The sequence below is a fragment of the Rhinopithecus roxellana genome, chromosome 20, assembly GCF_007565055.1.
Source record: "Rhinopithecus roxellana isolate Shanxi Qingling chromosome 20, ASM756505v1, whole genome shotgun sequence".
NCBI lineage: Eukaryota > Metazoa > Chordata > Mammalia > Primates > Cercopithecidae > Rhinopithecus > Rhinopithecus roxellana.
Genome location: NC_044568.1, coordinates 41669888 through 41692348, shown reverse-complemented (window position 1 = coordinate 41692348; position 22461 = coordinate 41669888). Strand labels below are relative to the sequence as shown.

The 22461-nt window shown below is 49.6% G+C and overlaps 2 protein-coding genes and 1 non-coding gene across 3 annotated transcripts; 2 read left to right on the top strand and 1 right to left on the bottom strand.

Annotated features, from left to right (window-relative positions):
• Positions 1-369: 369 nt before the first annotated feature.
• Positions 370-5790, top strand: LOC104664081. Its single transcript, XM_010365520.1, is given in 6 exon segments — positions 370-442; positions 2988-3207; positions 4736-4781; positions 4784-4883; positions 4886-4958; positions 5649-5790. Coding segments are annotated over 6 exon segments (654 nt in total).
• A 10862-nt stretch (positions 5791-16652) lies between these two features.
• Positions 16653-17085, top strand: LOC115895216 (40S ribosomal protein S26). The gene has a single exon (XM_030924744.1). The coding sequence runs from the start codon at positions 16669-16671 to the stop codon at positions 17014-17016; it is 348 nt and encodes a 115-aa protein (XP_030780604.1). The 5' UTR covers positions 16653-16668; the 3' UTR covers positions 17017-17085.
• Positions 17086-21125: 4040 nt separating this feature from the next.
• Positions 21126-21232, bottom strand: LOC115895391. Its single transcript, XR_004055588.1, has one exon. It is a non-coding gene; the product is annotated as a U6 spliceosomal RNA (small nuclear RNA).
• Positions 21233-22461: the final 1229 nt, after the last annotated feature.

Here is a 22461-nt window from a genome sequence, read left to right as displayed (position 1 = left end):
TTGCTGAGGTTCTGTGACGCGCAGCCTCGCCCCTAGCTCTGGTCCTCCTCCTCCGGGGGTGGCCCTTGTTTGCAAACAGCAACAGGAAGTTTTGACGCTGCTGATTAACCAGACTCTCACAGCTCTCGGTGCTTAGTCATCGCCACTAGTGTCAACCTCCTGCCTGCCCTGCCGACACCAACAGCTTCCAGGTGACCGAGAGGAAGCAGCAAGCATCCTGTGGTTCCAGTGGCTTCCATCTGCCACCTTCTAGGGGAGGGGAGGGACAAATTTCCATCCACCCCAGACAACCAGAATGTACAGGGCCCTGAATGCCAGGATGGGAATTTAATCTAATTAAACTTCAGCAATGGGCTGAGGGACAGCTTCATGCCAGGCACAGGGAAAAACTCTTTACACACAGGATTGCCTTTGCTTTTGTTCAATCCCCGCAACATGTGTGGTAGGTGTTATTATTCCCATTGTACAGATGGAGAGACTGAGGCCAGTGGGAGGCCCATGGATGTGTAGGGGCTGCTATGGGAAGGCAGCTTGGAGTGCCGGAGATGGTGGGTACTGCCAGCAGGAGCTGCGTCCTCTACGCACGATGTGACCTTGGTCAGATTTCCTCCCTGTTCTGGGTCTCATGCCCCTCCCTGGGTAAATGAGGACTGGTGACCTTCTCAGGGCTACAGCCACGAGGAAGTGAGTGGGCCAGCTGGATGGCCCACTCTGGGATTCTGCTTGCTGAAAACCTGATCCAAGGGCAGGACCATCCCACCTCAGCCACCTGGGGCTGGCTTCACTGTTCACAGTTGCGTCACCAAGGAACTCCAAGGAAAGAAAATAATTGAGTGGTTGCCAGGACCTGGGAGGTGGGAGGGAGAATGAGGAGTGACTATGAATGGGGCTTCTTTGGGGCATGATAAAATGTCCTAAAGTTAGACTATGGTGACAGTTATACAACTCTGTGAATATACTAAAAACAATTGGACTGTACACTTTAAACAGGTGAATGTTATGGTATGATAATTATATCTCAATAAAGCCGTTTAAGAGAAAAAGGAGGAAGGAGGGAAGGAGGACAGGACAGAGAGAGACCTACTCAGAGGTCAGGCCAAGCACGATGGCTCACGCCTGTAATCCCAGCAGTTTGGGAGGCAGAGCAGGGAGGATCACTTGAGGTCAGGAGTTTGAGACCAGCCTGGGCAACATGGCAAGACCCCATTTCCACAAAAACATTAAAAAATTAGCTGGGCATGGTGGTGCATACCTATGGTCCCAGCTACTTAGAAGACTGAGGTGTGGGGCCAAGCGGAGTGACTCACGCCTGTAATCCCACCACTCTGGGGGGCTGAGGCAGATGGATCATTTAAGGTCAGGAGTTTGAGACCAGCCTGGCCAACATGGTGAAACCCTGTCTCTACTAAAAATACAAAAATTAGCCGGGCATGGTGGCACATGCTTGTAAACCCAGCTACTTAGGAGGCTGTGGAGAATCAGTTGAACCTGGGAGTTATAGGTTGCAGTGAGCCGAGATTGTGATTGTGCCACTGCGCTCTAGCCTGGGTGACAGTGAGACTCCGTCTCAAAAAAAAAAAAAAAAAAAAGATTGAGGCCAGAGAATCACTTGAGCCCAGGAGTTCAAGGCTGTAGTGAGCTATGATCACACCACTGCAGTGCAGCCTAGGTGACAGAGCGAGACCCCATCTCTTAAAAAAAAAAAAAAAAAAAAAGAAGTCAGGCCAGAGCTGCCTTTGAGATTTGCCTTCTGGAATAGGGCCCTCAGCATCCAGCCCCTCTCCAATCATCCCCTTCTAAGCAGCCTCACTCCAGAGCCCAGGAAAGGTGTGTGTGAAGACACCCAGTGGCAGGTGGCGGCCCCAGCTGCTGACCGAAGGTGATGGGGCCCTGGCCTCTGGTGCTTGCTCTCCTCAGAGAGGAAAGAACCATGAATCAAAGGGCAGGTGTGTGTGGACCTGGAGGAATGCGGGGAGGGTGGCAAGAAAACTGCTGGAGGCGGAGCGGGAGAGACCCTGTGAGTCAGGGTGAGGTGAGGTGTTGCTCAGACAGGGAGGGCCTGGAAACAAAGCCTGGACTGGAAACACCGAAACACCGGGCTGGCCAGGGCGCTCTCAGTTGCCTAGAAACATCTTAACACTCCAGAAAGTGTAAGTAAAGAATACCTGCTGCTCGTGAGGGGCCCCCACCAACTGGTCCAGCCATGTCTGCTTGGCAATCGGGGGCACAGGCAGATGCTGCTGCCCAAGAGGTAACCCCAGCCTAGACCTAATGCTGAGCCAGGGGCACAGGTGCAAGGGATCCATCATGAGGGCTAAACTGGCCAATAAGAGGCTGGAGCTCATTCCACTTGTACTGTTTGGGCAACTTACTGTTGAAAAAGGAGAACCTGGCCGGGCACAGTGGCTCACACCTGTAATCCCAACATTTTGGGAGACTGAAGCTAGTGGAGCACCTGAGGTCAGGAGTTTGAGACCAGCCTGCTCAACATGGTGAAATCCCATCTCTACTAAAAATACACAAATTAGTCAGGCGTAGTGGTGCATGCCTGTGATCCTAGCTACTCAGGAGGCTGAGGCAGGAGAATCACTTGAACCCGGGAGGCGGAGGTTGCAGTGAGCCAAGGTTGCACCACTACACTCCAGCCTGGACAACAAAGCAAGGCTTTGTCTCAAAATAAAAAAAAAATAAATTAAAAAAAAAAAGGAAAAGGAGAACTCAGAGGATCTTGGAGGCACAGTGTCCCTGTCTAAATCTCCAGATAACCCAGAAAGCACGCGCTGCCCCCACGCCACTCCACCCCCTCCACGCCTTCCTGTCCTATGCTCTTCACGCCCACCTCCTGGGGCAAATGGCACCGGATGCCCCTGTCTTAAGTGAACAAATGGAGACTCTAACCACCTTCTGAGAATCCCAGCCCTGGGGTCAAACCTGCATGCCTGCTGAGTACCTGCATGACAATAATTAGGATTTCCTATACTCTGAAGCAAACCTCCCACCTGGCATCCTGCATGTGTCCAGCAACTCCCTGCACCCGGGCACTAATCACGCAGGTGGGCTTGGCATCCTCACAGCCTCTGCAGCACATGCCTTCAGGGGGAAGAGACCCGGGGACTCAGGAGACTCAAGGCATCTCCAGAGTCACAGCCTGAAGACGGAACCCCATGCTCTCCTGGACATAAAAGCCACACAGTCCCTGGTAGACAGGTAGGCAGAGGTGAAGGGATTTACCCTGGCACTGGGTTGGAGCTGTGCAGTCACCCCTGCCTATTCTTCCTGTACATCCCGCTACTGTCCCCCGCTATAGATTTGACTGGGGCAGGCTGGCTGCAGAGTCCAGGTCTTGAACCACTGCACCACACTGCCTCTCAAGGGCACAGTCAGTTGGGTCCTTGTCACTGTGGGCCATTCCTCAGCATGCATTCAGGGCTCTTCACCATCTGCCTGCAGCTGCTGTGCCTGGCCTTTTTTCCCACTGATCCCCCAAGGCACCCTCTTTCTGGTCCTTGAGTTTTCCATATGCTCCGCCCCCACCCCCACATCTCTACCTGCAGCTGTTTACCTGTGAGGCTCAATGAAAGGACCACCTCCTCCGTGGGGACTCCTGATACCTAGTCAGAAGTCCCCTAGGACTACCTCCCCTTCCCTTAGCTCACCTAGCACTGGATTCACAACTGTGAGGGACTGTCAGTCTCCTACATTAGATTGGAGGTCCCTGATTCAGACTCCCATGCTGTGTGACTTAGGGTAAGGCCCTTAACCTCTCTGAGCCTCAGTTTCCTCATTAACAGGTAATATTTACTGAGCACGTACTATGTGCCAGGTACTATATGCTACTATCCCATTTAATCCTTACAGCACCTATGAGGCGGGTACTATAATCATCCCATGTTACAGATGAAGAAACTGTCACTGTCATTAGGACTACCACCATTGTTGTCATTCTTTTTTTTTTTTTGGAGACAAATGCTCTGTCACTCAGGCTGGAATGCAGTGGTGCGATCTCAGCTCACTGCAACCTCTGCCTCCCAGATTCAAGCAGTTCTTCTGCCTCAGTCTCCCAAGTAGCTGGGACTACAGGCATACACCAACACACCTAAGTGTTTGTATTTTAGTAGAGATGGGGTTTCACCATGTTGCCCAGGCTGGTCTTGAACTCCTGAGCTCAAGCAATCCACCCACCTTGGCCTCCCAAAATGCTAGGATTACAGGTGTGAGGCACTGTGCCTGGCTTATTATTGCCCTTCTTTTATCCACTACAAAACCTAGCACACAGCAGATACTCAAACTCAGCAAAATTCAAGTATGGCTAGAACTGGAACCAGCCTTGGATAGGAAGGAGTTTCAGAAACAAAGTTCTGCACATGCTCTAGAACCCGCAGGCCTGGCCCGGTCCTGGCTGGGGTGATACCATCTTTGGAGGCTGATGCTGGCAGTCTGTCGTGGCTGGGGACTTGGAGTGGCCTCCTTTCACTTCTCACAGCAGCCCTGCCTCTATCCACAGAAACAGACTCTGCCCAAACCAGTCCTGCAATGCACAGAGCCCGGTGGCAAACAAGCCACCTGGATAAATGGTGCCCAAGGCTGTGGGGGTCCTGGGAGGCTGACTGGAGGTAGAATTGTGCTCATTTGTAACCAGAGTAGCTCCGGGTTACTTCTGTTAGCTCAAGGTCACAGGTACATCTCTGTGCTTCAAGATCCACACCGCACCCCCCCACTGCCACATGTTTTCTAGGATCCGCTCCAAGCATTTTCCAAAGCCCCAGGGGCTGCTTACAAGACTCTCTGCCCATCACCCCCAACCTGGCTGAGCTGGGACCACGTCGGCGCCTGGCCTGACTCTTCTACCAGGATGCCCTCCAAGACCAACACTGATGCCTGAGTCCCCTCACCAGGGAGACCAGGGGTGCCCCTACGTGGCTGCTGCACCTGATGTTGGAAACGGAGGCTCCAAAAATGTAAGCGAAGTGGGTATTCCTGCTAAACACTCCACTCGGGGCCTGGGGGAAGGGGAGCAAATGTCTGTCTGCCCCCTGCCAACTCCACCCAGCCATGGCTTGTCCCATGGCCAAGTTGCCTGGGTCCGTGGGATCACCAAGTTCTTCTGAGTCACTACACATACCCCCAAACACCCCCAGACTCCTTTCCTGCCACTCCCCCACCTCAGGCACACATGCAGTGCTTGGCACCTGGGTTAAGTCTGTGCCCTGTGGCGAGTGCTGCCCGGAGACCCCGGTGTCCATTCGAGGATGAACTTGGCTGGGTCATCCCTGCTACAAACAGGCTTTTACATTCTTGAACTTCACCTGGGGTGAGGGTTTTCAGAAGTCTTGTCCCTTTTTCTCCTGAGGCCTCCTTGGTCCTGATGTTAATGAGTGGCCATCCACGTACCCACAGGAAGGGATGTGGTCAAATCCTCTTACCAGCGGCTCTGAACCATTTGACCTGCTACCTGAGATGCTGGGGAGAGGAAAGCGGAGGGTGCTGTCACTTCTAAAAGTTCATCAAGTTCTCACAACATCTCCATTCACAGGTGAGAAAAACCGAGGCCTGAAAAGTGTCAACCCAAAAGACACTCCTTGCCCCAAGCCCAGAAGGCTGAGGAAGTAGGGAAGTGTGGTGGGATCTGTCTTCCCGTGTGTCTTCAGGATCCTGGGGCCTGCCCCTCCTGGCTTCCTCTTGAGGAAGGCCTCAGAAGACCCACCTTTGGTCGCAGGACAGAAGCTGGGCCGAGAGGCAAGGGTTTTGGCCTCCACAGGGGAAACTCTGGGCTCAGAGCTGCTGAAGTGACTCACCGGCCCTGCTGGGAAGCAGCTGACGTTCCTTGTCTGCGCCTTACAAAACCACAATGGGCTGCGAGTGACAGCCAGCTGCTCTGAATGGCAGAGGAATGTTGTTGCCAGACAGGTTCCTGAGGCATCTGCTGAGCTGTGCTCCAGAAACCAGCCCTGGGCAGCTGCCACACCAAGCAGCCTCCACCCCTCCCCACAACCAGGACTCGTAGAAGGCACCCCCACCAACCTCAACAGAACCCTCCCCTCAGGGATCTGTGGAAGTCAGCCACTGCCACAAGGACAGCCACCCATTCTGGGCAGGAGCTCATGGGAAACCATGACCAGGGAACCCATCCCTCCCCACCCCCAGCAAGACTTGAGGCCAGGGAGGTTAGAGGGGTCTCCCTATGACCAAATCTGTGGCCATCACAACCGACCTTGAACCGTAATACTAAGAATGAGAACAATAATAATCACAGCTAACCCTTCACACTCACTACATGCCGGGCACCATGGCATGGAGTGCTTTTTCTGGATTATCACATGCATTCATTTCCTGGGGCTGCTGTAGCAAACTGCCACAAACTGCATGACTTAAAACAACAGAAACGTATTCTCTTGGCCAGGCGCGGTGGCTTACACCTGTAATCCCAGCACTTTGGGAGGCCGAGGCGGGCAGATCACCTAAGGTCAGGAGTTTGAGAGCAGCCTGGCCAACATGGCGAAACCCTGTCTCTACTAAAAATGTAAAAATTAGCCGGGTATATGGGTAGGAGCCTGTAGTCCCAGCTACTCAGGAGGCTGAGGCAGGAGAATTGCTTGAACCTGGGAGGTAGAGGTTGCAATAAACTGAGATCGCACCACTGCACTCCAGCCTGGGTGACAGAGAGAGACTCTGTCTCAAAAAATAGAAAATAAAATAAAAATAAAAAAGAAGAAAGAAAAGTAAAAGAAAAAAGACTGTATCCTTTTACAGCTCTAGAGGCCAGAAATCCAAACTCAAGGTGTTAGCGGGGCCACACTCCTCCTGAAGGCCCGGGAGAGAATCCTTCTTTTCCTTTTCCAGCTTCTGCTGGAGGCAGGCGATCTTCAGTGCACCTCGGCTTATGGGCATGTCACAGCAATCTCTTTCCATCTGCACATGGTGTTTTCTCTATGTATCTATGTCTCTGTGTCCAAATCTCCCTCTTCTTAGAAGTACACCAGTCATATTGGACTTAAGGCCTACGCTAATCCAGTATGACCTCTGCATACCTCTGCAAAGGCCCTAGTTCCAAATAAGGTCATATTCCCAGGGTTCCAGGTGGATATAAATTTTGGGGAACACTATTCAACTCAATATACCACATGTAATCTTCTTAATAAGACTGATATTGCTTTTATCTTCATCTTACAGATAAGAGGCTCAGAGAGGTTAAGCAACTTGCCAGAAATCACCCAGCCTCTGATTCTAGAACTCACACTACAACATCATCACCATCTCCTCACAGAAGCTCAGCACTTCATCACTTACAAAGCTTCTCCTGGCCATTGTCTCTTTCTTCTCTTTCTTTCTTTTTCTTTTTTTCTTTCTTTTCTTTCTTTTTCTCTTTCTTTCTTTCCTTCTGTCTTTCTTTCCTTTTCTTCCTTCCTTCCTTCCTTCCTTTCTTATTTGTCTGTTTTCTTTTTTATGTTTTGAGATGGAGTCTCACTCCTTTTGCCCAGGTTAGAGTGCAATGGCGTGATCTCTGCTCACTGCACCCTCTATTTTTAGTAGAGATTGAATTTCACCATGTTGGCCAGGCTGGTCTCGAACTCCTGACCCCAAGTGGTCTGCCTGCCTCAGCTTCCCAAAGTGCTGGGATTATAGACATGAGCCCCCATGCCTGGTCTATTGTTGCATTTTCTTCTTGCCAACACAATCTTGAGGGGCTTGGGAAACAGTTGATAAGGAAACAGTGGGCTCCATTAATTAACGTGGTCATGGTCATACAGCTAATGAGAGGAAGGTCTTTTTGATTTTCTTTTGAGACAGGGTCTCGCTCTGTCACCCAGGCTGGAGTACAATGGCACAATCACAGCTCACTGCAGTGTTGACCTCCCAGGCTCAAGTGATCCTGCTACCTCAGCCTCTCCAATAGCTGGAATTACAGGCGTGTGCTACCAAGCCCAGCTAATTTACCTTTTTGTAGAGACTGGATCTCACTATGTTGCCCAGTCTGTTCTCAAACTCCTGGGCTCAAGGGATCCTCCTGCCTCGGCCTCCCAAAGTGCTGGGATTATAGCTTCTGCTGGAGGTGGACGATCTTCAGTGCACCACCAGCCTGGCTGAGTGGCAGGTCTTTTGACCCCAGATCCAGCATACTGCACTATGTAGGCTCCAAATGGAGACCTCGTGGGAACATTCCAAGGCTTTGTAAGCCCCTTGAGGCTATTTGCCCAGAGTGATCAATGCCATTGCTGTATTTACTGATAACACCCACTTCAGCTATACCTGCCAAGCTCATAAAACGTATTGTAAGCCTGCTGCTTAAATTTACCTCCTCAAATATCAGCTCCTCATCCCCTGTCTGTTCTCTGCCAGCAGCAAGGCCAGCTATTTGAGCAGTAACAATGTGGAGAAAATCCAAGAATCCAGGGGGCCCTCACAGCTCACAGCTGAGCCACGGAGTCTGGGGAGACAGTAGCAGGTGTGGCAGGTGCTGTTCCTCCAGTTGCTCCCAGCCAAGAAAGGGCAAGGTACAGGCACAGCCCCACTGTTAGCTCCCCCTCCAGACGTAGCTCCAGGACGGTCCAGCGTCTTCTCATTGAATGCTAACAAGGATCCCACAAAATCCGTACTATTGGCTGGGCATGGTGGCTCACACATGTAATCCCAGCACTTTGGGAGGCCAAGACAGGAGGATCACTTGAGCCTAGGAGCTCAAGACCAGCCTGGGCAGCACAGGGAGACCCTGTCTCTACAAAAAATTAAAATATTAGCCAGGCACAATAGCATGTGCCTGTAGTGCTAGCTACTTGGAAGGCTGAGGAGAGAGGATGGCTTGAGCCTAGGAGTGGGGCACATGACTTGGCGCAAGCAGGAGGGTTGGACTCCGAGATACCTCCTGTTTGGACACCAGCACACGGCAGACAGAGAAGTCTTAACATATAAAGGAGAGATTGTCACCTTCGAACTTTATTTGTATTTATTTTTTATTTTTTTAAATTTTATTTATTTATTTATTTATTGAGATGGAGTCTCGCTCTGTCATCCAGGCTGGAGTGCAATGGTGCGATCTCCGCTCACTGCAACCTCTGCCTCCCGGGTTTAAGCCATTCTCTTGCCTCAGCCTCCTGAGTAGCTGGGATTACAGGTTCCCGCCACCTTGCCTGGCAAATTTTTGTATTTTTTGTAGAGACGGGGTTTCACCATGTTTCACCTCAAGGTCAGGCTGGTCTTGAACTCCTGACCTCGTGATCTGCCTACCTCAGCCTCCCAAAGTGTTGGGATTACAGGTGTGAGCCACTGCACCCGGCCCTTTTATTTTTATTTTATTTATTTATTTATTTATTTATTTATTGAGATGGAGTTTCACTCTTGTTGCCCAGGCTGAAGTGCAAGGGCATGATCTCAGCTCACTCCAACCTCTGCCTCCTGGGTTCAAGCGATATTCCTGCCTCAGTCTCCTGAGTAGCTGGGATTATAGGTACCCAACACCACGCCCAGCTCATTTTTTGTATTTTTAGTAGAGATGGTGTTTGGTGTTTCACTATGTTGGTGAGGCTGGTCTCGAACTCCTGATCTCAGGTGATCCACCCACCTTGGCCTCCCAAAGTGCTCGAATTACAGGCATGAGCCACTATGCCCAGCCTTTTTTTTTTTTTTTTTTTTTTTTGGAAACAGAGTCTCACTCTTGCCCAGGCTGGAGTGCAGTGGTGGGATCTCAGCTCACTGCAGTCTCTGCCTCTCAGGTTCAAGTGATTCTTGTGCCTCAGCCTAGCTGGAATCACAAGTGTGCACTATCATGCCCGGTTTATTTTTGTATTTTTAGTAAAGATGGGGTTTCATGATGTTGACCAGACTGGTCTTGAACTCCTGACTTCAAGTGATTTGCCTGCCAAAGTTCTGGGATTACAGGCATGAGCCATTGCACCTGGCTACCTTCTGACTTTAAAATGTGGCACTGGGCCTTTGCACTCACTGTTTCCTCTGCCTGGGGTGCCATTCCTTGAACTCCATGCAGCTCAGCTGTCCGCTTTTCAGAATGACTTTATTTTTTATTTTTTGAGAGACTAGATCTAACTTTGTCACCTAGGCTAGAGTGCAGTGCAGTGGTGTGATCATAGCTCACTGCAGCCTCGAATCCCTGGGCTCAAGCAATCCCCCACCTCAGCCTCCTGAGTAGCTGGGGCTGTAGGTGCATGCCATAACACTCAGCTCATTTTTTTATTCTTTGTAGAGATGGGGCCTTACTATATTGCCCAGGCTCGTCTTGAACTCCTGAACTCAAGTGATCCTCCCAGCTCAGCCTCCCAAGTGCTGGCATTACAGGTGTGAACTGCTGTGCCCAGCCCAGAGTGATCTTAGAGTTGATGGCTCCCAGTTATTCTCTACCTTAACCTCCTGGTTTATTTCCTTCGTTGCATTTAGCAAAACCTACAATTACCCTGTTTATTTATCATTTACTTCTTGATTGTCTTTCTCTCATGAAGACAAGAGGTAAGGACTTTGTCTTGTTCCCTGCTGACTCCAGCGCTTAGCACAATGCTTCCACGTAGGTCCTCAGTGGATATTTGTTGAATGAATAAATGAATGAATTCAATAGAGAATACAGGTAAGGTGCAGTGGCTCATGCCTATTATCCCAGCACTATGGGAGGCTGAGGTGGGAGTATCACTTGAGCCCAGGAGTTTGAGAGCAGCCTGGACAACATAGCAAGACTCTGCATCTACAAAAAAAAAAATGTTTATTTAAAAAATTAGCCAGGTGTGGTAGCACACACCTATAGTCCCAGCTACTCAGGAGGCTGAGGCAGGAGGATCCCTTGAACCAGAAGTTCGAGGCTGCAGTGAGCGAAGATCACACCATTGCACTCCAGCCTGAATGACACAGCAAGCCTCTGTATTAAAAAAAAAAAAAAAAAAAAAAAGGAGGAGGACCACAGGGTCACAGATAAATAACCCAAAGCCTGGGAAAAGACTGGGCTGGCCATTGGGTATGACAAGGAGAGTGGCCCGGGAGATTGAGGCCCAGGTAGAAGCTGGGGAAACATTGGGAGAGCGAAGACAGGTGGCTGGGCCTCAGGCCAAGAGGACTTCCTGGAGTAGAATGACCAGACCTTGTAAAGGGATGTTCTGTCTCTGGCTGTAGCTTTGTGCAGGGACAGGAAGCAAGAAGGGAAACCAGGTAAAACTCTCTGCTGCTTTAGCTGCAGTTACCACCACAGAGACCAGAATAGGGAAGAGTTTCTTAGTCCATCTTCTGCCCCAATCTGTAACAAGGACTTGAATTAGGAGGCAGTGATTTCAAGACTCAAAGGTGAACTTTCGTCCTGCAATCCTCTGTGCCCATTTGCTGGCAATCTTTCCTAAGTGCTGAAGACTAATGCCCCCCCTCCCCACTGTTTCTTGTAGGCCTGGGGAAAGTATAAAGGTCAACCTTCTTATCTCTACTGATACATGGTCGGGGAGGGGTGCTATTATAGGTAGGAGATAGCTGAGGACCATGAAATACTCTGCTGACCTCAGAATTCCAGAAGTTAAAAAAAAAAATCTGTGTGGGCATGGTGGCTCATGCCTGTAGTCCCAGCACTTTGGGAGGCTGAGGTGGCAGGATGGCTTGAATCCAGGAGTTCGAGGCTGCAGTGAGTCTTGTTCCCACCACTGCACTCCAGACTACATGACAGAGTGAGACCCGTCTCTACCAAAAATAAAGATTAGCCTGGCATGGTGGTATATGCCTGTAGTCCCAGCTATTCCAGAGGCTGAGGTGAGAGGATCACTTAAGCCTGGGAGGTCAAGGCTACAGTGAGCTGTGGTGGAGCCACTGTACTCAGCCTGGGTGACAGAGTGAGACCCTGTCTCAAAAATAAAAACAAAAACAAAAAATACCAAAAAACTACAAGTAAAACAAGAAAATTCCCCAAGGCACAATGGCCATATCGTTAAGAAAATGGGCTCTGGAGTTAAGCTTGGAGCCACCTCTTGAGGCTGAGCACCCTCAGGCAAGCCTCTTAACCTCTCTGAGCCCGTTTCCTTCTGTGCAAAAGTAATCAAGTCACTTGTCCCTCAAAGCGTTGTTGAAGAGATGAATGAGATCATGTACAGGAAGATCCTAGAACACAGTAGGTGCTCAATACATAGGAGCACTTGTTAGGAGCCAGTTCTGTGCCAAGCCCTACCGGAGTGTCTTTCATTCTACAAAATACCTGGCCTGTCCTCTTTTAAAATGCCAATGTGGCTGGGCGCAGTAACTCACACCTGTGATCCTAACACTTTGGGAGGTTGAGGTGGGCGGATCACTTGAGGAGTTCGAGACCAGCCTGCCCAACATGGTGAAACCCCGTCTCTACTAAAAATACAAAAAGTAGCCGGGTGTGGCAGCGGGCACCTGTAATCCCAGCTACTCAGGAGGCTGAGGCAGGAGAATGGCTTGAATCCAGGAGGTGAAGGTTGCTGTGAGCCGAGATCGCGCCATTGCACTCCAGCCTGGGCAACAGAGTGAGATTCCGTCTCAAAAAAATAAATAAAATGAAATAATAAAATAAATAAAATGCCAGTGTCATGAAATACAAAGAAAAACTCAGGGACTGTTCCAGATTGAAAGCAACACAGAGCTTGGATTTCCTTTTGCCATGGAAGATATTCTTGGAGCAATTGACAAAATCCCAATACAGCCTGTAGATTATTAGGTAGCAGTGTTGTTTCAATGTTAATTTCCTGATTGTGATCATTGTATATTGGTTATGTAAACCAAAAATTAAATTCTAAGGCCCCCCAACCATCTGAATAAACCCCTCCTCTCGGCCAAGGGCATTCCAGCGTTAACTTGAAAAACTAGTTCAGACTATGATGGAAGAGGGTTCGGACAAGCCTCATTATACTTTCCTCCCTTTTGGAATTCAGGAAAAGTCTACCGGCATTAACATCAATACAGAGCTTAAGTCTAATAAGAAACATTTACAATCTATTCTTCATCTGCATGACAAAGCCAATGTCTCTACAACCCCTTATCATAACCCAGACATTTCTTCCTATTGATAATAACTCTTTCAACCAATTACCAAGCAGAAAATTTTTAAATCAGCCTAGGACCTGGAAGCCCCTGCTTTGAGTTGCACCACACTTCCAGGTGGAACCAATGTAAATTTTGTATGTATGGATTGATACATCATGTCTCCCTAAAATGTATGCAAGCAAGCTGTACCCTGACCACCTTGAGCACTTGTCCTCAGGACCTCCTGAGGGGGTGTCGCAGGCACGTCCTTAACCTTGGCAAAATAAACTTTCTAAATCGATTGAGACCTGTCTCAGATACTTTGGGTTCACAGTTGTAAAAGAGAATTTCTTGTTTTTAGGAAATATACAGCGAAGTATTCAAGGCTTAAGAGGCATTATGTATGTACTGAACTCTTAAACAATTTCAGAAACAGAGTCTCACTCTGTTGCCCAGGCTGAAGTGCAGTGGTGCGATCTCAGCTCACTGCAACCTCCGCCCCCCGGGTTCAAATGATTCTCCTTCCTCAGCCTCCTGAGTAGCTGGGGTTACAGATATGCACCACCACACCCAGCTACTTTTTTTTTTTGTATTATTAGTAGAGACGGGGTTTCACCATGTTGGCAAGGTTGGCCTCAAACTCCTGACCTCAAATGATCTGCCCTCCTGGGTCTTGCAAAGTGCTGGGATTATAGGCGTGAGCCACCACGCCTAGCCTAAACTGTTAATACTTGAGGAATCTATAGAAAAATTGCGAGAATAAAGTCTGCAATTATGAAAAAAAGAAAAGCATGATTCCTGCCCTTGAGTCCTGGCAGGGAGAGCACATCCTGCTGGTGGCAGGCTTCCAGGGAGGGTGATCAACCGTCCAGGTTTGCCTGGGATTGTCCTGGTCTTGGCACTGAAAGTCCTGCATGCTGGAAAACTCCCAGGATGGTCGGTCAGCCTAATTCCAGGCAAGCTTTGTAGATGGAGATCATGAGTGCATAGGAACCTCTGTTCATATGCAGTGAGCAGTGAGGCTCGCTGCCCTGGGGAAGCCACTGAGGCTGCATCACCAGCTAGAGGCAGGCTTGTAGTGAGTAGGCTGAGGGCAGACCAGACATCTCAGCCCACCTAACAAGAGATGGGCCAGGAGCTTTCTGGCAAAATGAGATGTTCACAGCAGAGAACAAGATTCCAAGTAGGGCCAGGTGTGGTGGCTCACACCTGTAATCCCAGCATTCTGGGAGGCCAAGGCAGGCAGATCACTTCAGGTCAGGAGTTCATAACCAGCCTGGGAAACATAATGAAACCCTATCCCTACAAAAAATACAAAAATTAGCCAGGCGTGGTGGTGCATGCCTGTAGTTCAAGCTACTTGGGAGACTGAGGTGGGAAGATTGCCTGAGCACAGGAGGCGGAGGTTGCAGTGAACCAAGATGGCACAACTGTACTCTACCCTGGATGACAGAACAAGACCCTGTCTCAAAGAAAAGCAAAAACAAAAACAGAAAAACAAAAGATTCTATGTAGCCCTTTGCCTGAAATCACTACTGAGGCCCTGTAGGTGCAATGAACAAGGTAGGGAGGCCAGCCCTGCGCCCCCAGTCCCTTTTTCTACACATTTTTTGTAGAGATGGGGTCTCGCTCTATTCCCAGGTTGGTCTCAATCTCCTGGTCTCAAGTGATCCTCCCATCCATCCCAAAGTGCTGGGATGACCAATGTGAGCCAGCACCATTGGCACCTCTCGATCAGGCCCTCTCTCATGAAATAGTTAACCTGCCTCCCAAGCATACTCAGCTATCACTGCGGCCGGAACCAATGAGATGGATGGATGGATGGATATCAACAAGGCACTTAATGACCAAGGAATGTGGCCTACAGCACAACTCACCCCAGCCCAGCCCTCCTAGCAGGTAGATTGCCCAGCCCTTAGGTAATCCCAGGCGGCTCTGCAACACAGATGACCTCCTGAGGGACTTGCCTCCTGTTACCTGCTGAGGGGCGAGTCCCACACCTAAGAGAGGTGGAGGAGAGGCACCACCATCAGTCCTCATGAGTCACTGGCCAGGCTCCTTCTCTTTGTCCCTCCTCAACAAATGCCAAGCATCTGTGCTAAACCAAGACTCTGGCTTCACCCCAGCCTCGAAGGGAAAATGGGGTTTGCACATGGGCTTTCGGCTCCATTCATGAAAGCATAGGTATGTGTGATTATAACAAGAATATGAGCTTCCATGCAGCAGGCTGTTAAACACCATGCCAGGAGGACGCCACTCCATTTAACCCCTGAGGCCACTGTGGGGCCAGCTGTGAGTCAGGCTTTGACCTTAGCCACCTTCCTAATTTAGAGTGGCAGCTGCCCACCCAAATTAGCTGCCCCATGTTCAGCCTCAGCTCTGCTGTTCAAATGCCTCTATCTGCTTAGGTTCTTTGGAGAACAACTCTGAGGTTGTTTTTTTGTTTTGTTTTGTTTTTTGTTTGTTTTGTTTGGAGACAGGGTCTCACTCTGTCACCCAGGCTGGAGTGCAGTGACATGATCTTGGCTCACTGCAGCCTTGACCTCCCAGTCTCAAACACTCCTTCCACTTTGCAGCTTCCTAAGTAGCTGGGGACTACAGGTGCGCACCACCACGACCAGCTAATTTTTTTCATTTTTTGTAGAGACAGAGTTTTGCCATGTTGCTCAGGCTGGTCTCAAACTCCTGGACTCAAGCTATCCACCCACCTTGGTCTCCCAAAGTGCTGGGATTACAGGCATTAGCCACTGCACCTGGCTTGTTTTCTCATTTAATATGTTCAAACAGTACGAACTATGGTGAAAAGTAAGTCTCCCTCTCACGTTTAACCTCCATCCTCTGTGCCCCTCCTCTGAGGGAATCACTGCCACCAGTGGCTGGAGGGTCCTTCCCCAGAATAGTCCCCACATACAAGCCCACACCCCAAAATGCCTGTTTGCCCCACCATGGGAACCCAGAACGCAGTTCACATGCTATCCTGTGCTTTGCTTTTCACATTTCACCCTGTTGGAAAGCTCTCCACATCATGCACACACACTTGTCCTTCTATGGTTGTGCTTTTTTCAAAGAGTGGACCCAACTGATTGAACCAGTTCTCTCTCGAGAAACAAACAAAACAAAGCAAAACAAAAAACTATGTGATGATTTTGCATTCAGTTTCTAGAGGGAGGCTCATAGATGCCATATTAAGAAGTCTCGCTAGAGAGGTAATTAACAGGTAATTGAGTTATTTCAAGTCTTTTGCGACCACCATGCTTCCAAGAATGTCCTTGTACCTAGATCTTTTATCTCATTTACAGGTGGTAGTCGCTATTCCTAGAAGTGGAACTGCTAGAGTTTTTAAATGTTTAAATTTAAATTTAAACATTAAAAAATATTGGGTTGGGGCCGGGCGCGGTGGCTCAAGCCTGTAATCCCAGCACTTTGGGAGGCCGAGATGGGCGGATCACGAGGTCAGGAGATCGAGACCATCCTGGCTAACACGGTGAAACCCCGTCTCTACTAAAAAAATACAAAAAACTAGCCGGGCGAGGTGGCGGGCGCCTGTAGTCCCAGCTACTCGGGAGGCTGAGGCAGGAGAATGGCGTAAACCCGGGAGGCGGAGTTTGCAGTGAGCTGAGATCTGGCCACTGCACTCCAGCCTGGGTGACAGAGCGAGACTCCTTCTCAAAAAAAAAAAAAAAAAAAAAAAAATCCTCTTTGGTCCGTAAGTCCAAAATGACAAAGAAAAGAAGGAACAACGGTCGTGCCAAAAAGGGCCGCGGCCATGTGCAGCCTATTCGCTGCACTAACTGTGCCCGATGCGTGCCCAAGGACAAGGCCATTAAGAAATTCGTCATTCGAAACATAGTGGAGGCCGCAGCGGTCAGGGACATTTCTGAAGCGAGCGTCTTTGATGCCTATGTGCTTCCCAAGCTGTATGTGAAGCTACATTACTGTGTGAGTTGTGCAATTCACAGCAAAGTAGTCAGGAATCGATCTCGTGAAGCCCGCAAGGACCGAACACCCCCTCCCCGATTTAGACCTGCGGGTGCTGCCCCACGTCCCCCACCAAAGCCCATGTAAGGAGCTCAGTCCTTAAAGACTGAGACAGACTATTCTCTGGAGAAAAATAAAATGGAAATTGTACTTTAAAAAATATATATATATTGGGTTGGGGACCACCGCTCTTTTGAAAATTTCATGCAAAATGCCAGTTCTCTCTCGAGAAACAAACAAAACAAACTACATGATGATTTTGCCTTCAGTTTCTAGAGGGAGGCTCATAGATGCCACATTAAGAAGACTTGGTAGAGAGGAAGAGAACAGGTGCAGGAAAATTGTATCCGACCATCACTTCCCTGTGTGCGTGTTTTGATTTGGTCATCATAGAGGAAGCTGCCAGTTGTTCTGCTGATGGTGACAGACACACACAGTAGAGTTCAGTTCTGATTCCAAAAGTCAGATTCCTGATCATATTCTGCCGCTACAGTACATACCTCTCACCGTGGGCATACTCTGGACCTCGGACTCCCAGAATGTGGCTGCTGAGCAGAAGTACGCCTGGCGCTGCTCCACACAGTGCTGCGCTGGGACACTGGGGCCTGCTGCAGACCCTCCCTGCAGCTGCTGCCTTGAGACTGTGAAACCAGAGCCTGCTAGGAAGGCTCTGCAGCTCACACGCTCAGTTAGGCTTTAATATTTTATGCCAGCTGCCAATAAGGACTCAGGTGACAAGAGTCACTTCAGGAAAGTAGCGTGCAGAAAGCATGGACCCCATTGTCTCTCATTCAGGGTCCACATCAGACTAAAGTGATTCCACAAGACAAAAGCTAAAAGGAAGCAGAGCGGTGAACAGCCTGTGGCTGGTGGGAGCCTGGTGTTAGTGAGCTCAGGGTCTCACTTCAGTGACTTGGCAGCCAGTAGCTTACCTTGGGCCATGGCCACAGGCCACATCTCAGTGTCTGGTCGGCTCTGGGTCCAAGGCCACTGCCCACTGTGAAGACATGGTGAGGGCTGAGGCCAGACAGCTGAGGGCCCTGGCTGACCTTCCGCTGGCCCACTCACCTGAATGAGGTTCACCCAGGGCAGTTTCCACAAATCTGGAGCAGAGCCAGAGAGCCGGCCCATGCCTGGCACAGAGGAGACGCTCAACACCTGTCATCCCTTCCCTTCTCCTCCCTGTCCCTCAGAGTTCCTGGAGCTTCCGATCTCCCAAGCCTCATGCTGCCCATGTGACACGTCATGATCATTTTCAACACCACAGCCTCCCTGTCCCATGGCTGTTTTCTGAGGTCTAGAAGTCACCTGCTTGGGCTTAAGCAACCACGAGGCCATGGATGGTCAGAAACTTCCCTGGGCTGCACCCCACAAACCCTCCAGTGGGCACAGCACATGTCTCTCACACTTTGGAGAAAAAGGAACTGAGAACTCCAATCTCTGGAACCCCATGCCAGTTCTAGAAGGTTCCATCCTAAAGACGAAAGCTGATTTGTCAGCTGTGGCGTGTCCCAAGGAGAAAGAAAACACCTCACCTTGTACTGAGCACTAACTACACACCAGGTGCCAACTGAAGCCTCTGAGGTGTGTTCACTTACTTATTTCTCCCAACAACCGCTTGAGGGAAGTTCTACTGTACCCTTTTCAGCTGAAGAAACTGAGGCACAGAAAGGTGAAGTGCTTCCTCAAAGTCATGCCACCAGTAAGGAGCAGGCTGGGATTTGTAACCCAGGCAGCCTGCCACGTGGCCCCTGGTCCTCTTGGGGGCTCGTCCCTGAGCAGCCTCCAGAGGAGAGAATGGAAGAAGCCACTCTGTGCTCCCCCTCCTCCTCTCCTTCCTCCTCATGAGGGAGCCGCTGCCTGTGTAAGTGCTTTACCTGCATCATCTAATGTCACCTTTGCAACTGCCCTGTGAGATAGGAAGCGTGCTTAGGTCCCTTTCTCAGGGGAGGATGCCAATGTGAGGCCACCTGCCCGGTAAGGTAATGGTAGACCGGGACTCGGCCCAAGGTTGCGCCGCCATTGAAACCCAGGCCCCCCTGGGTGCTGCACGTGGAGGGCCGTGTGCAGATGTGGCCAGAGGAAATGGTGTGAGTGGCAGAAAGGCCAAGAAGCCAACGTGGGTGGCAGGAGGGAGAGAGGGAGGCTGTGGCAAAGTCTTGTTTACATCTTGCCAAGGAGAGCTACTTGTCATCATCTACCTGAGGGTGGCACCTCAGAAGACAGCCTGGGTGGGGCCCAGTGGCACTGGGCCAGGGTCCCAGCCTGGGTTCTTGTCCCAACTCTACCCTGATGGATCCCGTCTCTGGTGGACCTGGGCAGAGGACAGGCCCTGAGGACCCTTCTGGCTCTAATGTTTTATGATGCTGGAGCAGGAAGCAGGGCTGACAGCAGAAACCTTGGCCTCTAGTGGCCTTTTAGTTAAGTGCCTGAGGAACAGCCCACTCCCCACGGGAGGCACTAAGCCCCTCTCCACTACAAGCCCAGCCCCCTCCACATACAAGCCCCTCACCCCCTAGGAGAGGGCAGTGTCAATAGCATTACTGATTGAGCCCTAACTAGATACTAAGAGTCACAAAGCTACCTCTCTGCTAGTCACTTGCTATGGATTAAAACAGATGCTGTTGCTCTACCCATTTTACAGATGAGAAAACAGAGGCCCAAAAAGTCAGCTCACTCAAGGTCACCACAGACCCAAACACTAGGCCAACTTCCCCAGCAGGTACAATAGGCACAGTGATTAGAGACCATAATACTTTTAAGGACCCATAAAAACGTTTTAATTTCACTTAAAATCAGAAGGGGAAAAATGAACTTTTAGGATAAAGATAATGATTTCATATATAAAATTAACATTTTCACCTTTATATCAATATAGCAGGAAAATCTATTTTTATTTTTTATTTTATTTTTTAAAATTAAGAATAACCTTTGTTTTTTGTTTGTTTTGTTTTTTGAGACAGGGTCTCACTCTGTTGCCCAGGCTGGAGTGCAGTGACACAATCAGGGCTCACTGCAGCCTCGACCTCCTGGGCTCAAGCAATCCTCCCACCTCACCCCTCGAGTAGGTGAAACCACAGGCATGTGCCACCATATCTGGCTAATTTTTAAAAAATTTAGTAGAGATGAGGTCTTGCTATGTTGCCCAGGCTGGTCTTGAACTTCTGGGCTCAAGTGATCCTTCTGCCTCAGCCTCCCAAAGTGCTGGGATTACAGGCGTGAGCCACCATGCCTGGCCAAAAATCTATTTTTTAAATGTTCTTTTTAGTGGCAAAATGAACTTACCAAGACAAAAGTACCTAGGGCTCAGGAACGTCACCATGCAGCCCTGAATAGGCAGACCTTGAACTCCGATCTGTTTCCCTCCCAGGGTCATGTCCATCAAAGAATCCTCCAGCTTCTTCCCCAGTATCAAAGCAACCACTCAGGGGAATCTCATGGAGCTGCAGAGTTGACATCTGTCCTTGGAAGGGTCATGGCCAGACAGCAACTCAGCCACGGGTATTTGCCCAGCTGGCCACAATCCTTGTGGGCAAGTGTCCCAGGCTCAATTTTTGGCCTTCCAAGAAGCCATTGGAGCAGAGGAGCTACATTTCTGGGGCCAAGTCATTCATAAGAGAAGAGGAACAAGGCAAGCTGGGAGACATGCTTCCCCTGAGCTGGGAGAGGCAAGAGAAGATGACCAAGATCTTCTGAAAAACATTCCATCTTTTCTTCTTGACCTGAAAGAAAACAATTGACAGCTTCCACCAGGGAATTCTGTCCTCAAAAGTCCAGGTATAGCCCAGGAGGACAGAGAGCACTGGCTTTGGTGACAGGCAGATCTGGGTTTAGGTCCCCACTCCACCATTTAATTTGCTGTGTGACCTTGAAAAAGTGACTTTACCTCTCTGTTTTCCTTTCTTTTTTCCTTTTTTTGAGATGGAGTCTTGCACTATTGCCCAGGCTGGAGTGCAATGGTGCAATCTTGGCTCTCTGCAACCTCCCCCTCCCGGGTTCCAGCAATTCTCCTGCCTCAGCATCCAGAGTAGCTGAGATTACAGGCACCCGCCACCACGCCTGGCTAATTTTTTGTATTTAGTAGATACAGGGTTTTACTATGCTGGCCAGGCTGGTCTCGAACTCCAGACCTCATGATCTGCCTGCCTCAGCCTCCCAAAGTGCTTAGATTACAGGCATGAACCACCGCATCTGGCAAAAATATGGAACGCTTCACGCATTTGCATGTCGTCCTTGCGCAGGGGCCATGCTAATCTTCTCTGTATCGTTCCAATTTTAGTATATGTACTACCAAAGTGAGCACTGTTTTCCTTTCTGTAAACTGGGAATAATAGCAACGCCCTTCCCCCAAAGGATGGTAGTGAGAATTGGCTGAAATAAAATGCTTTTTTCTATAGTAAAGCAGTTGCAAGGAGTAAAAGCCAGAAGAACATTTATTCATCGGTTTGAGAAACAAAATCATCGATGCCAGCGTTCCCAGGGCCTTGAGTAATTATGCCATAGGCTTGCCTGAAACGCTGATAAATTTAGAGAAACCACCAAAGCCACAGTAACTGAGGCCACACTATGAGGTCAGCCTCTTTTTCCCCCCAGGTCTTTGAGGTGACAGTTTAGACAGGAGGTAGGAATCTTGCTAATGAAAGGAGAGCCTCACCTTCAATTAAGGCGTCACCAGAGTGGGAAATTCATCAGCCCTGGTGATGGTGACTTACGCCACACTTGAGCCTTGCAAGTCCAGGATGACACAACCCAAGGCAGAAACCATGAAATTAGAACAAAGGTCTAAGTAGTAAGCAGATCTGGGAGTTCCATCCAGGTGAGCAGGGCTGTTGCTCAGCAGGTGAGCCTGCCCCGCCATGGAGACTCAGCGCTAGAGTGAGAACCACATCTGCTTACACCAGGGGCCTGAACCTTGCTAACCCCACAGAGGGGGTTCTCACAGCCAAAAGCTCTTGTGACTCTTCCAATAATAGCAACTCCCACCCAGCCCCTTCCCTCCAAGAGCAGCGCTTCTCAAACCACATTGTGCACATGAATCAGCTGGGATGTTATTAGAATGCGTCTTAAGACCATGGCTCATGCCTGTAATCCCAACATTTTAGGAGGCTGAGGCGGGAGGATCACTTGAGGCTAGGAGTCTGAGACCAACCTGGGCAACGTGGGCACAAGACCCTGGTCTCTATACAGAAATATTGGTTTTTAATTAGCAAGGCATGGTGGTGTGTGCCTGTAGTCCCAGCTACTCAGGAGGCTGAAGCAGGAGGATCGCTTGAACCCAGGAGGTCCAGGCTACTGTGAGCCATGATCATACCACTGCTTGGCAATGGGAAAAAAAGAAAAGAAAGAAATACAGCTTAAGCTTTAGTGGGTCTTGAGATTCCACATGTCTGACAAGCTCTCCATGGATACAGCTGGTGAACAATGAGGGCCTAGACTTTCCTTGGGCCGCACAGACACCTTGGGAACACTGATAGTTTATACTCCAAGATTTAGGATTCAAGCAACCAACAGCACAACTATAAACTGGATCCC

What these genes read in the sequence shown, in the direction of transcription:
- LOC115895216 (XM_030924744.1), top strand. Translation starts at nt 16,669, where the DNA reads ATGACAAAGAAAAGAAGGAACAACGGTCGTGCCAAAAAGGGCCGCGGC.